The sequence below is a fragment of the Protopterus annectens genome, chromosome 9.part0 (assembly GCF_019279795.1).
Source record: "Protopterus annectens isolate FY-2018-M chromosome 9.part0, PAN1.0, whole genome shotgun sequence".
In the NCBI taxonomy this organism is placed as follows: Eukaryota; Metazoa; Chordata; order Ceratodontiformes; family Protopteridae; genus Protopterus; species Protopterus annectens.
The window spans coordinates 246,213,562-246,231,581 of NC_056743.1; the positions used below are offsets into that span (position 1 = coordinate 246,213,562).

Sequence of the window (18,020 nt, forward strand, 5' to 3'; positions counted from 1 at the left end):
ACAGACTGGGTGCTTTTTCCTTCCTCCTATAATTTTATAGTACATTTCCTGAAGAACAGGTATGAACAGATCATCTCTGTTGAAAGGGGCATTAAGGATCTCTGTTTTACCAGTATCTGGCAGGGGCAAGGCTCTCCACTGGGCATGTCTCTGTATTACAGACCCAGTAGTCACTGTCCTGAAAGATGCATCCACACCACCACAACCACATTTCTTAGGGCTTGGTCATTTCTAAATACAGATGATATGCTTCCAACACATCTTGCTTCAGATTTTGTCTTCAGTCTCCTTTGTCTTAGGCAGTCATCTTTCCCTGCAAGGACTGATGGCAATTATTTATGCAGGGCTACCAATTTAAGGCTCTGAAGGAAAGTGCAGTAGAAGTATACATTCTTACCAAATCTTTTGAGCAATTTGCTCTCCTTATCTTTGGGAACGTGACACAACTTTGAGCCTTAAAGTTTACATTGTGAGGTCCAGAGATGCCACATCTGGGTTTGTCAAATATGCCTATAAAGGTACTTATGGGAGTTCTTAACTATGCAGAACTGAACAGGCTTCCTAGAAATAGGGGGATAGGAGTCAGATTCCAAAGATGCTTTGCTAAACATCTTCCAGGACATGTAGCACTGGAGAGGCAGCTAGAGATTTAGGTTCAGGCACTTCTATATAAACTATGTACCTTTGCTGTACATCAGAATATACTTAAATTTCGCAATGTCATATCAGCTCCTTTGTGTGAAGGGTGTGCCCCCACAGGAAAAGTCCTCTGGAGGAGAGACAAAAACAAGTTATCTTCAATGCAGAGTCAAAGTTTTCATCAGCCAAAATCCAAAATGTCTATCTGAATTCTCTTCTTAAAGATACAGCCTTCTCTTTCAAAAGTGGGTCAAAGCACTATATATAGCCAAATCTTTAAGAAAGGAAGTACTCAGCCAGCTCCACTAAGGACTCAAAAGATGTCTGGGAAGTGAAGTGGGAAGAGGCACTGGCCAGCCTAAGCTGATGCAAGCTGCCAGGTACTACTTTGTAGTTCAGTGCTCTGTGTCTCATGACTTCAGAAACTCCTGCCCTGAAAACTTACTGTTGAGGGCAGGAGACCAAAACCTCAAAATGATCACTGGAAATCTCCTCACATACAAGAATAGTGGGGATCCCTGCCTTTCTTTTCTGATATTACAATGTGGGCTTCTGACACAGAAGGGTCTTTAGCTTTAGAAAGCACGCAAGATTTGTTGGTACAGAATAATGTGTAAAAAAAAAAAAAAAAAAAACAATTGTAAGGGCGCCTACACAGTAGTAGCATCACAGGCTATAGATGAAACGGACTTTGCAAATGGGCACTATTAAAGCACTTTACTGCATGCAGGGCTACCAGACCCAAGGAAACGAGAGTTGTTTGAAACTACTTTGGTTTCCCAACAACATCCTCTTCTCAATATGTTTCATCTCAGGTGGGAGGCATTTATCGACTTTAAAACCATGACAGCATGGAACTATGCTCACATCACTGTTTGAGATTCAAATTCTAGAAAAGACCAGCCCTTTCTGTGGATTGTCTTTAGGGGGAATGATGCACAATGAAGACAAGAAACTATAATGGTCAGGGCTGCGGCTTGACAGAGTGGAAATCCTTCTGATTAAGTTGTTTGCTACACAATTATTAACCTTCAACACAAATTCTTCTGGCCTACAGACAGTATTGGACATTAACCAAAAAAAAAAAATCATAAAACACAGATGAGAAAGGATTTCCCTATAGGGTAGCTTATGTGGCTGTTGAAAGTAGGCCGACCAAATACCATAGGGTGACAATTAACATACAACTACACACTGCAAGGCAAGAAAGATCTGAAGACAGTGCTGTCCAATGCACCCTTTACACCATCGAAATACTGACGCTCTTGGTTGGAAAAGTATCAGCTGAAGTCGTGAGGGAGGTTAAAAATCTGGAAGAAGGACTGACCACTGGCTACCTCTGTATGCTGATTATCCCGAATATGAGGAATGCAACAGTGAATATTACGATGAACATCTGTAATACCTAACAGTGGACCTTTTCTTGACTCTTCTGGTTCCATTATAAGATGAGTTTTATAAACTACATAGCTGATTAACTGCATCGAACCTGACTATGCATTCATTGGGGAAAAAATTAATGAAACAGCATCTTGCATGGCATGGAAATCAAATGTTTTCTTCCTAACAAAACGTGGGTATTTACCTTGACGCATCTTTCATTTTTTTGTGAAATGAATTTATTAAGCATTTTTATGGCCACTTGGTAATTGACAAAAAAGTCATTTTCTTTAAACCCATGGATGATTTTTTGTCACTTTTATAATTACTGTCGTATAGGCAATATCCTGCTTAATTTTTTCATGCGGTTTATCCGCCATAATGATGTGACTCTTTCACATCACATTAATTTTCACTACTGGTTTTCCAAACATATTCAGCACTGCGTGCTCATTCTACAAAATCCAGCATCTGAGTAGTAAGGCCTGTTGATTATAATGTGCATAAGTGGCACCAGCTGCCAGCTACAAACCAAAGACAGAACTGTTATGACAGAAAGGTCAACAGATACCAGCATTTTAATACAGAAGCATGGATAAAAGTATGCAGGCAATTCTGCTACAAGGGAGGCTAAATGGTGAAACCATGTCCCATAACTGATTCACTAGTTCTACATCAATGTCCCATAAGGAAACATGACATACAACTGTTTCCAGCAAGATGGAAGCAGTTCCTGCAGACCCCAAACTAGGCATTACAGTATGCCCCATCCCAGTAACCTGCAACCTTGGGCATCCCAACCCAATCTCATAAGATGAGAGCAGCATACAGCCCTATTTATCGGCAAACAGTAGATGTTTGAATTTCACAATACCCCACTGGCATATGGATTCTCTGCCTGACCACACACGCACACTGGCAGCTTTCCAGAACTCAGAATCTCCTCCTCTGACTCTCTGTAATAGGGGATTTAGTGCTAAGTAGGAAACACCAAGAAGGACCAGAAGCAAGAATTGCCTGAAACCAACCAAATCACAGCTACAAAACATCAATACAAATAACCACAACCAACCAACAACTCAACGAGGTTGGTTACCATCAAACTATAGATAAGGGGGATAAGTAGGTGCGTGCTGCCACTAAGGCAGTGTGAAATTCAAACATCTACTGTTACAGGTAAGTAGGACTTGCACAATTGTACTATGTTCATCATTCTCACTGCCGCAGTGGCATACGGGTAGATTCCCAACGCCTACCCTACCTGGGAGGATGAAGGATAAGCATCCAGGAGCAAACAGAATATTTCCAACTGTCCTGAAAGGAGGTGAACAGAACTATTTGACGTGTTCCTCATATCTGACACAAATCCAGGCAGACCTCTGTCCTGAGTTTACAGAGGTAAAGGTCTGTCCAGGATCTACTTAGTCCATCACTATGTTTTGCTCTGATAGAATGTATGTGGCCTGAAGCATCAGTGAATGCCTTAAGGGTCTATATTAAATCAGTGAACACTTAAAATAGCAAATGCTGATTTATCGACCCTTTAAAAGCAAAAGCTTGAAATCCCAAAGGCATGGAACAGCGATTTTTTTTTTTTACTAGGGGGGGGGGGGGGGGGAATCGCTGTTCCACAAAAAAAAAAAAAAAAAAAAAAAACTAAAAGTGGGGGGGCTTTGCCCCCCCCCCACTTAAATATACCAACTCTCAGATCGCACCACAGTGGAGGAAATGGCAAAGTCCCGAAACCGCCTAACAATTTTTTTCTCTGGGGAAAAAAAATGCTGTTCTGTCTCTTCGGGATTTCAAGCTTTCGGTTTTAAAGGGTCGATAAATCAGCATTTGCTACTTTAAGCATTCACTGATTTAATATAGACCCTGCAGTAAGACTAACTCCCAGGTCATCACTGCACACCAGCAAAGATAGAATGACTTTGCACCTCCTTGTTTGTTCAATAAAAGAGAACCTGGAGAACTTCTGAGGGCTGAATCACTGCTAACATTTTCTTTGAGGTTTGTGTGCTTTGTAGCATCCAAAGGACCCCATTTGCTTTTAAGTAGAACCCCCATGAACACTTTTTTCCAAGTAAAATCAGTCAAGTCCATCTGGACTGAACAAACTGGCATCTGGAGGGAGTATGAGAGGTCTGGATTAAGAGACGTCTTATTCCCCCACCACTGTAACTCTCTTCACAAAACCCAGCCCTGGACTCGAACTCCAAGGGAAGTAGGTGCTGGGTCCAACATTTTTAAGTATCACTGACTCTTTCTCACGTGAAGTCTGGCCAGTGATGTCATGAGAATCGTAGATGCCATGAGTCTTATTATTAGTGTAAACTTGAAAGTGGGAGCAATTGGAATGTGATAAGCATCCTTCACATGTAAAGTCACCATGAAACAGTGGTCCAGAAGAAGGGGTGGGGCTGTACGCAGAGTGGGCATTTTGAAGTTGGGTACTTTCAGAAAGGTATTTAGGTATGATAAATCAAACACTTTTAACCATAATAGCTGCTTTATTGGGTACCATAAAGATTCTGATGTAAATTCCTTTCCCTTTTTGTGGTACAGTAATTAGTTCTAGAACTCCTGCTTGCAACTTGTGAAGCAGTACTGGAGAAAATAAATGCATCTGGTCTGGTGGGTGCAGGGACTTCCCAGAAGTGAGGAGGATTTTCTGTCGACTAAGAGTATCCTCACAAAATTAGTCTCAGACAAATGGGTGCTGAGAATATCTGTTACCCAACTGCTGGGTTGAACAAAAGCCTGGGGTAAATAGAAAGGGAAGGAGGGACAGCAAGAAAGGACAGGATGTCCGAGTCTTGACAGTCATTCTTTAGCAGGGGAATGATCTTTTTGGGCAAGGAACCCCTTATATTTGGTTTGAAGCATTATCCTCCTGCCATTTCATCTTGGTACCCTGATTCTTGTTAAGCTGGGACCAAACAAATTCATAACTTAAAAGGATCATTCAAAATCTCATTTTTAAAAAATTCTCAGAAAAATTCTGGGTAGGTAACCAAGCATATCTTCTCAATATAACAGAAGTGGTTGCATTTCTAGAATAGTACCCACACCTTTCAAGGCACGCCAAAGCAACCCGAGTCACATTAGAAACCATTGCATTCATTTAACACTTCCGTTCAGCAGTCAAAGATACAGAAAAGTCATCTAAACTGTAGGCACATTACAAAATAAATTTTCATATGAAGCCCTGATAATTTAAAATTATAGACTGAAAGACTACATTTTGCCAACTATTTCCTTGAGACTGCAACCGTTTGCCAATTTTATCTGGTGGTGTATGGATAGAAGAAGCCAAGGCTCTTTTGTTAAAGTTGGCATCTATAAAAAATGCAACTGGGTCAGCTGGCATGAAAGCAATGAGAGTTGCAAGAACAGAGTAAAGAGTGTATTCCCTTAAAGCCTCTTTAGGAACTGGTTCACTAGCAAAGTGGTTTTACATGCAGTTTTATAGACTTCCTCTAAGGCTGGTAGCAGAGGAATAACAGCCAAAACACTTGGAATCTCATACCCATTAAGATCATAAACTTTGCCAGTCTCTAGCATAGTTCCAGATTGCTTCCAGTCAAATACATCTCTAAACTTAGTTAGCATCTGTGGAAAGGTAATCACTTGCTTAGGTTTTTGAACCTATAACTTTCCAAAGAATCAGGTTGGACGGAGTATTCACTACCGTTTACGCCGGAGTCCCCATCAAAATCTGCCACACTAGACTGATCTTTAGAGAAGAAAGCCCCACAGTCATTCAAAATATAAGCACAGTCTCGGAGATTAGTTGACTAAACACACTTTGTCAAGGAAACCACATCAGCCCTATACATTGGTAATAACCAGACTGTCTGTAATATGATGAAGTCTCTGTACCTATTTCTTCTTACTATGAACTACACTAGAGGACAGAAATCTGGAGAAAGCTTTGTTTGGCAAAGGATCTCTTAACCCAGACCTCTCTTGCACCTAAAGAGTTTGGTTCTCCATACTTGAACCATGTACTCCAACAGCCCTAGAGGATGTGTCGGACCCTCATAATATTCAGGGATACACCTTTCACCAGAGGATGACAGGGAAAAGGTTAATTATTCTGTGGGCTGGCTTAAGGCAACAACAGATTCACAAACAGTAGGTTGAGGGAATTTTTTTTTTGGGGGGGGGTATCAGGATCCATCAAGTCATGAGAAAAAAACACCAACCAGAATAATAAACTGACACTATTAAGGGCTGACTAGGGAAAGCAATAACAGAAAATATAACTTATGCTCACACATAAAATAGGGTGAAACAGCATATAATACAGCAGAAACAGTTTAAACTGTGCTAAGCTCTGTTCTACCATATGTCCAATGCAGCAAACACGGTCACAGCACCAACAAAATTCACTTGTCCAAATAGTAGCAAAAAATCAAATCTATGCCCTTAAATCAAAGGGGAACATTGCTAGTAAATAGCAAAAATATTAAAATAAAAATTTAATAGCAAGAACATTAAAATAAAAATTTACAAAACAGACACGCACACGTGTGTATATAAAACGAAAATAAATCAAAAGTACATAATGATAAAGAGGAAGCAAAGTTCCCAAAGGGATCTTATCAGAGTCTGAAAGCTATAATCCACCAATGTAGGCTGCTGAAAAGCTTCAGTTGTGAGATTCCTACAGCTGGTAGTAAAAGACTGAATAAAACAGACTTTTTTAGACAGGAGTTAGGTTCCCTGACAGGAGGCTTTAACCAATCCCTTACCAGAGTCTCACAGAGGAGAGGATTCTGAGTTCTGCGAAGATGCCACTGAGTCAGTGTGAATAATAAACATCCATGGAAATGACCAAGTTGTGGAACTGGGTTAAAAAAAAAAAAAAAAAAAAAAAAAAAAAGTATACACAAACTGAGAGGATTTTCTGCAAGAATGAAAAACAGATTCATGGGTGATTACTAGGTTAAGAAATCTAAAGGGCCTTTTTAAGCTCAGCCATACCTTCCACGTGCATTTGATAGGTTTTGATAAGCTCACTTAATAGGGTATAAGCTTTGGTCAAGCATTTACAAGCTTTACTTTCTGAAATGAACATAGGTGGCAGACTAGGGATAAATGTACGATTCTCCATCCATTGTTACAAATTGCTTAAGTGCAGGGAGCAACTCTACTTCACATGGATGGGAACCTTGTTCCAGAAAAGGAGTAGTCTCTGAAACATACCTGCCCCTCCAACATGCCTTATGCTGCAGATAGGGTTTAGGTCATTAGATCAGGCGTTTCTGATGGTATTTGTTTTGTGGATGTGCAAGAGGTCCACAAAGGTTTGATCAGAGGATGCTCTGAAATTCAGACACAGATTACCTCTCAGCAGTCTGTAAGGGATTAGAGTACAAGATGAGGCTTTGAAGTGATTTGCATAGGACATCTCACTTACACCATGTATTTTTTTTTATTTTGTGAGGAACCTTTGAACTAGTGGCATATCATTGGTCAAGTTCATTAGTTCTACACTAGGCTAATCTTCACTAGGACCCTTTATAAGCCTAGTCATGCAATCCAACCCAACTGTGCCCTTATGTATAACGGTTTATTACAAGGGGCTATGCTGGTTACAAAGTTTCTAGAGGTTGTGTGTGTGGGGAAGTATGTTAGTTTGGGTATTACTGTCTGCCTCTTCTATCAGAGACATGTGGTCCAGACACGGGGTGAATTTCCAGCATCAGCCAGTGGATTTGCTATATCCACCAGCTCAGTATAGGCGATTCCATTTACTATTAGTCTAGCATTTTGTGCATTCCCTGTGACATTTTGGATACAGCAGAAGAATGCCTTGTGGTCATCCATGGCCTGGGAAGCTACATTTACTTAGTCTTGAGTTGTTTATTTAGATGGATGAGGAAGGTCGTGTCTTGCTGGGCATTGCAGTTCATATTTTCTTCCTTCTGTTGTACAGTCTACTGAAGTTGTGATTTTACCAGTGTGCCCAGTTTTTTTTTTAATTTCAGTAGATATTGTTACCTCGATGCAGCCATATACATGAGTGTACAGGATTTTTAAAAATTACTCCACACAGGTAGCACTGTTCCCTGAGTTGGGGGGGGGGGCTGAAATTTGGCAAAGGTGTCACTTAAAAGAAGGATTTTTTTACTTACAATAATTCCTAAAGGTTTCAGGCTGAATTGGTGCCCTGGTTTTATTTTTAATTTGAAGGAGACAACTTGACCAGTCAGGGCATTATATTTGGGTGTAGGAAAGGTGCAATATTCTCCCATGCTGGTGAGGACTAGGTCAAGGATGTTTGCACCCCTAGCAGGCATACAGACTAGCTGGTCCAGAACATTTGTGTTAAAGTCCAGGAATATTTTTGCCTGCATGTCTGAAGTCATGAATAAATCTCAGTTTATAGCAGGGTAGTTGAAGTCACCCATGAGTATGGTGCTAGGTTGAATGCTTCGTACAGCAGTGATCTATAGCACACAAAGATGTGTAAGTGCCTATGCTTACATGGTGAGTTGTACACAAAGGAGCTGAAGTTCACACTGCTTTGTCCAACCTTGAGGTGTGCTTATTTTTGATGTAAATTGAGATACCACCACCTTTTGTCCCTTTCTGTGTAGCAGCTGGTCTAAATGTGTGGAAGACATAACAGCCCTGCAATGCCAGGGTGATCTCCATGGCTTTAAACCATGTCTCAATAACTACACAGACGTGTACCTTCTCCAGGGTGAGGAGAGCTTGCAGAGAGTAGAGTTTTTGTTTACACTCCTGGCATCGAGCAGTATCACCTTTACAATTATTCTGGGCTGGTGTATCAATGTTGGTTTATCAGGATGGCAATGCCAAAAAAAAGCCACTATAGGGGCAGACAAGGTTTTATCTAATATTTGAAAGCCTAGAGGGGTGGCTGCAGCCCATCCATGTTTCCAGACTTACAAATATTGTATCCCCTTCAAATGACACCAAAAATAAAGTCAATTATTAAAATTTATTTTTGATGATTGTGACACCCGACCCCAAGTGTAAAAATGGTAAAAAGAGGCTGTGGATGGATGTACGGATTGTGGCATCATCCATGGAAATGGTAGAATGTTGCTTAATGCTATGCTCATTTAGGCCTGGGACACAACGTCCAAGAACTTAATCATGTTTGTCTTTAGATAGTTCAGTTAGGTACGTCTCAGATTATTTGATCCAACGTGGATTACAACTTTTGGTCAACAACCCAAGTGCGTGCGTGATCTGGTGGATTCCTGGCCCCTGACAGGCAACCTAGCATAATAGTCTCCTTGTTCAGCCTGGTAAGTGGTACATCAGTGTGCCTCACAATGGAGAATTCTGTGACCAAAATTTTGGATTGTGTGGTGCTCTGCCTTACGGGTTTAGATGTACATACACTGAGTTTGAGGTTGACAGTGCTGTGGTGGGTGTTGCTTTGGCAGTGTGTTTTTGAGGCTGTTGAGAGTACTTACTGTAATTACTGCATCTGGCAGGCCTTTGAGTTTTTTGTTTTGGGCAGACTATTTTTAAGAGTCTCAGCATGTGTGTCTACAGTTTGCCCCGTAGTGAGTGTGCATTTCTGACGACCTGTTTAGTATCTGCATTGGCTGAATGTGTCAGCCTTCCCTCCAGAGACTGTGTACAAGTACTTCTTATACACACTGTATCAGTTTGAGAATTAGGTGGTTGAGAAAACATAAAACAATTTCTACCAAATAGTGAAGTGCAGATTTGTAGTTGCAGGTAAATATAGAGAGTTACAATAGGAGTGAGTGATTTCATGGGATCTTATACTCCTCTTTGTATAACCACTGAGAGGAAGAACAGATCTGCAAATTGGGCAAATACAATCTTAATTTAATCTCATGCAGCAATGCAGCTTTTCATGCAAACCTGATACGTGTCTAGCAACTATATGCTCAGGAATTTATTAGGGGTAGTTTCATAGGATAAACTAAGCATGTGCATGTGTACAGAGAACTGCTAACCACCAGTGTGTGATAAGCAGAGTCATAAAATGAGACAAAGAATGCAAACTGAACCCTCAAGCACACAAATTTGTGCCTTAAAATTTACACACTTTGTTGTGCTATGTTCATCTCACTGTCTACAGTGAAATACTGTTCTTCTGTAAACTATGGAGCGGTTCCCCTCAAGTATCTACTGAAACAGGCTTTGGCTCAGTCAGACAACCTGGCAAGCAAAATAAAACAGGCCCAACATGCAGTAATACTGCCAAGCTGGATATCAAATACAATGCTAACAGCAAAGAGAAAATTAGCATGGTGACAACTCTGAAACATGTCTATATTTTCTAGTATATTTTGGTACAGCAAATATGTTTCAAGAAGCAACCAAGAGTTTAATACCTTTGCTCAAACACTTTTAATAACATCTCTGACTTATTAGGTTGTCACAGTAAATGGGATTGCATTTCATCCCTCTATACATGTAAGTCACTTCCATAATAACTAAGAATTTCTTACACAGCTTAGCAATTCTTAATGTCACTACACTAGCTGGCATTTATTCTAAATCTGCAAATAAGGAGCAGCTTCTGCACAGCCTAAACAGTATGCAGTAAGCAGAGAAAAATGGAAGCTTGAGAAAGAATATAATTAAATAAATAACTAAACCTTGTTTTCCATGGTTAACAGCTGCTGTTGAGTAATCGAAGTCATGTTAACCAGACACTGGAAGGCAAACGTCAAGATGGAAGACGGCATGATGACAACACCAGCAGCCAGGACAAACACATGACCACAGAAAGACAGATGAAGGGAAAAAATCTGTTACTATGATGCAATACACAATTAACACAGAAAAATGGAATGAACCTTGGTACTGCTGCAGACCAGAAGCCTACCATCGTCTCATACTGAGAAAAGAAAAAAGTTGGCCAACACTACATATGTTAGCCTCAGAAATGTGCCCATTTAAAATATCGATAATTTGTACTTGGACTGAAGAGGGCCATCTAAAATGCGTTCTTGGAGTGCACTGTATTTTATAATGAAAACGGAAAACTGCCCACTTTGTGGAAAACATTTTTCATTGGCCACCTTGTTGTGGAGAGGTCTCAACAACATGTACAGGAGTAAATAAAAGCATGTTCTTCTAAACACAACAGGGCCAGGGGAGTGCTTTAAGCAACATGGACCATTCAGTGATGCTCCTCTGGCAAGTTGGATACTGTATCCACAAATCTGTTGTACTTACATTTTAAAAAGCTGTTCTGTTAAACAGCCCGTGACAGTGAATCATGAAGAAATATAAAATGTTCTTATCTTAACAGGCCTTCTTTCCACTGTCACCAAATAACTTCTGCAATATTCATGGGTAAAAGAAAAAGTAAACTGAGTGTCAGAACATAACATTGTCCTTGGATAATAGGAGGTGGATGGATGGATTCTGGTCAAAGGCAGCAGCTATAACAGAGTTTAATAATCAGGGTGTAAGTGGACACACCGGCCCCCAAACAGTATCCTATACATCACCTACAGAAATTGCATGCAGCAACAGAAAGAAAAAAAATATTTGTGCAATGACCCAAAAACACTGATGAAAACTACCACAAGTGAGCAATAGTGTTCAGCCCCACCACCACATTGATATACAGAAGTTAAAAAGCGCACTGCAGCACAAAATAAACAGTCCATCTTCTTAACAAAAAAAACAAACAAAAAAAAAAAACATTTAAAGTGTTTGCTTCTATGAAGAATCAACTCATTCCTTCATCCTTTCACTGTCTGACTTCCCTGGCACTATACCTCACACTAAACAAACCTTAAAAGGTGAGAAGAAACCATGTAAATGATTTGCTTCTTTGAAGAACTGGGTTTATGTCTTTCATCCTTCCTGTGTCTGACTAACCATGCACTACTAGATAGGAAGTAAACCTCCTCTGCTCTCTCCCATTTCCTTCTTTCAAAGAATTGCCCCCTGCTTCTGGGTAGGGACAGGCTATACAGAGAAAGGTTACTGGGGAATATGCCATCACCTGCAAAATCATCAAGAGTTTTAACAAGGCCACCAACACAAATCCAGCAGCATAGCAAGCTCACAAATGCTAGGACTGTCATCAGTTTTCTATGTTTTTTCCTATTCTCTCTAAAAAGTAAGTGGACACGTTTAACTTATCTATGTAATGTACAGCCACATCCCAAAGTCATCACCATCCTAGCCCACCAACTCAAGTGACAAACAAGAACTACCAGAGCAGTACATACACTGCTGCTAGCGGGAGACTTAGGATCTACAGAAAGTGTCCCTCTGCTGCAGCTGACTCCTTAGAGCTGCTTAGCATTTACTTTTCTTTTATGCTATGCTCTACTATACGGATCTGTTACCATATACACCATCATAAACACTGTGAAGCAAAAACTCCTCAAGCCAAAGCTGAACTAGGCTTCTTTGACCTGAGGACCATGCCCACTTCTACCCGTTATGATGTATCTTGTCCATTCTGTCCCTTCAGTCTCATAACAACTTTTTCATATCCCAGCTCCTCCTACTCTTCTACTCTCCAGTGAACAAAGATGCAGTTTGCTGAGCCATCTCCTAATTGCTATCCCCTTATTAACCTCACCGGCATTCTCTGTACTCTCTATCAGATCAGTGCTCTTTTCACTTCAGAGTCTTCAGAACTGAAGATAGTACTGCAGGGTAAGATCAACTAGTGCCTAATGAACTGAAGCACTGCCTCAAAGAAAAGTTAAAACTACTAGCACTGCAACATTCAATTAGTTTTAGTTGCTACTTGCCTCACACGGACTCCTATGGTTAAGTGCAGTTACCATTACGCCAAAGGACTTTTTAAGTCCCGTTACCTTGACTTGCACTTCCCACCTAATTCTATTCTTCTCCCATGCAACCTTTACCGAGATATAGCAACTTTCCATTTGCCCAGATCACTTATAAATGTCTTCCAACGTCCTCAAAGAAAAACGTCCTTCTGGTCCTCCTTCCCTCACTTTGTTTCCCAAATGTCCCTAGGATGTCCTGCCCATTAACAAACCAGGATTACCTTAGTGTCTTGCATTACATTACCTGCAAGACTACTTCTTAAGATGGCTAAATTTCCTTACTCACCTAAACAATGATTTTTTAACACCTTAAACTTTGAGTGTACGAAGTACAGTTTACTGCTGTTTACAATACTGGAATCTTGAGCACAATCAGCACCTATGATCATGCTTCTCCTTAAGCATAAAGATGGAGTTAGCATCATAATAATATTTATAAAAGGTGGCGCTGTCATCCCAGGTCTCAGAAAACAACAAAACATGCATGTAGACCAAGTAAAGAGTGTGAGCCTAAGTAAAAAAGTAATGGGTCGCAGGAAACAGCAGCAGAAATAAAAATGGTTCAAATGTTTCCAAACTGTGCCTGATGTCCAGTGAATGTCAAGACATCAGAAAGTTAAAACACACTTTATATGTCTTTTCTTATCAACCTTAACAAGATTCTGCAAAGTGGAGACAAACTTCAAGGAGAGTCTAAAATCAAAGTGATTATTTGAAAATGCTGACCTTTAAACCTCTACTTCATTAAAACATTAAATAGCTAGAAACAATTGTGGATTGACCTTTTCCAACACGAGATTGGGTCAAGATCACACTACAACATGCACTTTAACAAAAATACAAATTTAAAAAACAACCTAACGTAGTAAAGAAAAATAAAGACCCATTCTAGAACAATAAAGCATCATAATGCCAATAGATATTCTTATATGAGAATGACAAACTGCATGAGCTGATTTACTGTCCAGCCGTTACACATCCCACCACACCTCCCTAGTTAAACGAAGAAATGAAACTTTACAATACATGGTCTTGACCTACACAGAGACATCTGACCAATTTAATCGAGAGAATAAATTTCAACAGTGTTTCAGAAATGTTAAATACTTTCAGACATTGGGTGGTGCTTAAAACATGAATGGGATAATCCTTAGTACTCAAACGAGAAACTTTGTGAAAGCAATACTTTATTAATGCAGACTGACAATTGTTTAAAAATGCTAAATGCAGACTGATAATGGTTTAAAAATGCTGACAGCATCCAGCAATTTAAGAATCAAGATATGGTGTGTATGCACTTGAGTGAACATACATATGCTGTTCTCTAATTATACAAAATGGACTCCAGAAAAAACACAAACAGTGGTCAATGAAAAAGGAAGTGAATTCTGAAAGCTTGTTTATATTATCTAACTTTGCCGAACACAGAAAACTTTTCAATCAACTCGAATGGATATTTGTTCATTTTTGGTTGCTTAGAAAGTTTTCCTGCTTTCTATGGCTTTGTTTTCCAGTTCAAAATAAAGGCAGTATGCACAAAATCTATAAAAAAAATGTAATTGTTTGTACAAGTTTCAAATGACTGCTGATGTTAACAGCACCTGTGCAAATACAATCTTCGCTATAAGCAGGGAGTCGATTAGATGAATAACATGAATAACTCTGAGAAAGCCAATTAAATCTGTTCAACTTGGGGAATGCCATTAAAATCTGCAGGCACTTCCCAACAGTTGGTTGTCTTCCAGTGTCTCTTGTTAAATAAGAGACTATAAAACAGGCAAATGCCTGCATTTCCACAATACTTTAGACATGCATAAACGACTGCTTCATTTCAGCACTTCTAGCAAGTGCAGATGACAAACCTAATTTAAAAACTTATCTGGCATATACATACAAACTACATATTTTCAATTATGTTCACCACTGTACATTTACCATCGAACAGACACAAACCTTAGTATTTTGATTTTTTTTTTCCTAATGCATCTGAAATGCAAGTGACTATAGGAATAAGCAAACAAGTACCTTCATATTTCAGCAATGTACCTATGTTTAAAATCTCAATAGTGTATCAGCTTTTAGGAATGGCAAAATGAACTGTTTCCATCAGTTTATAAGACAGGAGAGAAGCAGTGAAGTTTTCTTGAAATATTAAACACCAGTGCAAAGTACAATAATACATGACATGGCGCTTACTTGCTTAAGGTGCTTTTTTAGCTCTGAAGCTTCTGGTTCTGGAAGGCAAGGCAAAGCTTCTGCATTGGATGGCATAATCACCTGGAAGGTAAGGCAAAAAGGCAAGAGTAAATGATATACTTTACAAATAAGTCTATTTATTCTGGGTTTCAGTTACAATTTAAAAATATCATAAACAGGTACTTAATTTGTCACTGCAACATGACGCTCCTACCAGTAAAATGTTTAAAAAGCATAAAAATCTTAGCAACAAATTAGAAACTGTTAAAATTAATACTCTACTATAATGAACATGTCTTACTGTGTCACTAAGTTAATTCTTAAAAAAAAAAAAAAAAAACATTTGCACATGTCCATCCCGATGCAGCAGAGGGATGAACACATGAGTACAATCCAGGCAAATCACAATGATACAACAGCATGGGGGATGGAGGTGCCAGATGTGAGAGTATGGGCTTTAGCAGTTGACAACAGCTCACCCACCCTAAGAGAGGGAATTAGCCAGATATGTCACATTAACAAATCCTACCATTATCTGGGTGGGCGATCACCTATAGAAAGGGCTGTATAAACTTGCACTGGGGCAACAGTGTGAGTACTTTTGAGTTGGGGAGGTGGGGAGCTGGAAGTGTGGAACTACATGTCTCTCCTTATCCAGGCAGATATTGCAGAGCTGAGAAGCTGTACACTGGGTAGGGGTTGTGCTAGAAGGAGCAATCTCCCTGACCTACTGACTGGCCCACTCTCTACTATTCCAGTCTACCCTCTAATGGTGGGACTGTGACTGGTTAACCCTACGAAATTAGCAGGCCTATGGGCTCTTCGATGGGTAGCAAAGGGGCATAACATTCCTTCCTACTTGGGTGGTACTTGTGACCACTAAGGGTGGGAGCAAAGGCACTGTAAAGACTGCCTGGGAACAGGCCAAATCTAGGTTCTTGAGGGTGGGGACTGCTATGCTCCACCAACACCTGGTTCCTATCTCCAAAGAGGAAGAATGAAAGAGACAATTAGATGAAAACAGAGAAACCACAGGGTAGGTTTAGTAGACTGGGGTGAGGAAAACGCTTGCAACTATGGCTAAACACCAGTAGTCTACTTGTTCTTCTCCTGTCTCATCTGCCACTAATGCCACTAAGTGGTAAGGAAAAAAAACTGTTGACAAGTGTATACTTGCCACAGATGCATATCTTCAAAGTAGACAATGAAGTGAGATCTAACAAGTGAATTTAGCATTTCATGTTGTTTACTGTCTAGCAAATATATAAGTGCTCACACAAGAGGCACTACATCTCAATGGCTCACAGTAGCATCTTATGCTTGGGTTAAGAAAACATGTTGAACGTCATGAAATCCACCTCACCTCAAATTTGGGATTAAAGGTTATTTCACGTTTTGTAGAGCTGGTCACAGTTTAAAGCAAAACTTGAATTATGAGCTAAAAGATTTATTCGGTACTCTGAGGTATTTTTCAGTCGAACAGTGCTGTCTAGAGGGTGAGTTCCACTAGATTTGCACACATACAGGATCTTAAGAGCACTCTATAGTTGGAAAAATTTGATACAGTTATAAAATTGCTTTCAGCTTAATGTTTTTAGTGCCATGCAGTGAAGAATACTACTAGGGAGATTTGCTGAAAATTTGGTTACTTTACTACAGCACAGTTTGAGCTTGACAACCTGAGGGGAGTGCAGAATAATGAAAGGGGAAGCAACACATAATAAGCTTGGTAAAAGATAGTTTGCAGCAATATCTCCATGACTTTTTCCAGGCACACAGGATTTAGTCCTGCAAGGGGCAACTAGTTTTTTTGAGGCTTTCTTTATGGTATTTTGTATACGGAGGTGAAATATGAACTTTGCATCAATGGTCATTCTGAGAAGTTTAGTGCTGGGAACTAAAAATAAACTGAGTGCAGAATATTCTGAAATCACTAGTAATTGCATGTTTTGTTGCACAGATAATAAGAGGTTAGTTTTATGGACACTGAATATGAACCTTCGTTGCTCCAGACAGTATTTAAATTTGGAGAATGAGTTCTGAGTGATAGATTGGAGTTCTATTGATTTAGCAGCACAGCAGACGACAGTACAATCATCTGAGTAATGGATAATGGATGGACTGCCCTGATGCATTACCTAGGTTACTGACTTTAATCTCACTGGGAGGTAGGTGGAGAAGAACCCTTTGTCACAAACTACTGGGTCCTGCAGCGAAGGTAGTTTTGGAACCGGCCATGCAAATGTATGGAGCAGTTTTTGGTGAGACAGTATCTAAAGGCCATTGATAAATTAAGAAAAGTTGCTGAAACAAATCTGTCTTTATTTTGGTTACCGTTCATACTAGACCTCGATTCTTCAATTAAGCATGTATAACTCCCTATGTAGCATAAAACTCGCTTCCTACAGTTAAAATTTAAAGCAGCTTTTTTTTTTTTTTTTAATTTAAGTTTAGCACTCCACATGCATAAAATACAGCAATTGTTTGAAAGCTGCTACACATTAAAGATAACTTTTTTTTTTTTGGCTCTTCAAGTTGTAAACAGATTTTTTTTTTTTTTTCGGGGGAGCATCAGATCAGAGAATGGCTTTAGCCACCAGAATTTGCTATACCTCTGCTCCCTCCATCTCTTAAAGTCTCCAAGGCAAGGTCAGCAATTATCTACCCACCATATATTATAATTAAGCTGCATATCACGGAGATTACTTGAATTTCCATATATACTTACATATACATAAACGCGTGTATCTAGGTGTGTGTACATAAATATATATATGTGTGTGTGTGTATATATATATATATGTGTATGTATATATAAATATATATATATATATATATATATATATATATATGTGTGTGTCTTTCGGCTTTTCCCGGTTAGGGGTCGCCACAGCGGAACTCCGTTCCGCTAATGATTGGCAGTAGATTTTTACATGGTGGTTTGCCGGGCCTAACGCACAACCTTCAACGAAGGAAAGCCCATTCACGCATGTCGCCACACAGAAGACGCTC

At 39.6% G+C, this 18,020-nt stretch overlaps 1 protein-coding gene across 1 annotated transcript in view; it reads right to left on the reverse strand.

Moving 5' to 3' along the window:
- The window catches only part of MADD (MAP kinase activating death domain), a 2,427,721-nt gene that overhangs the window by 1,583,972 nt on the left and 825,729 nt on the right, over positions 1-18,020 (reverse strand). Inside the window, exon 8 of the mRNA XM_044082094.1 lies at positions 15,009-15,089. Coding sequence (XP_043938029.1) covers positions 15,009-15,089 — 81 coding nt within the window. The remainder of the gene's footprint in view (positions 1-15,008; positions 15,090-18,020) is intronic.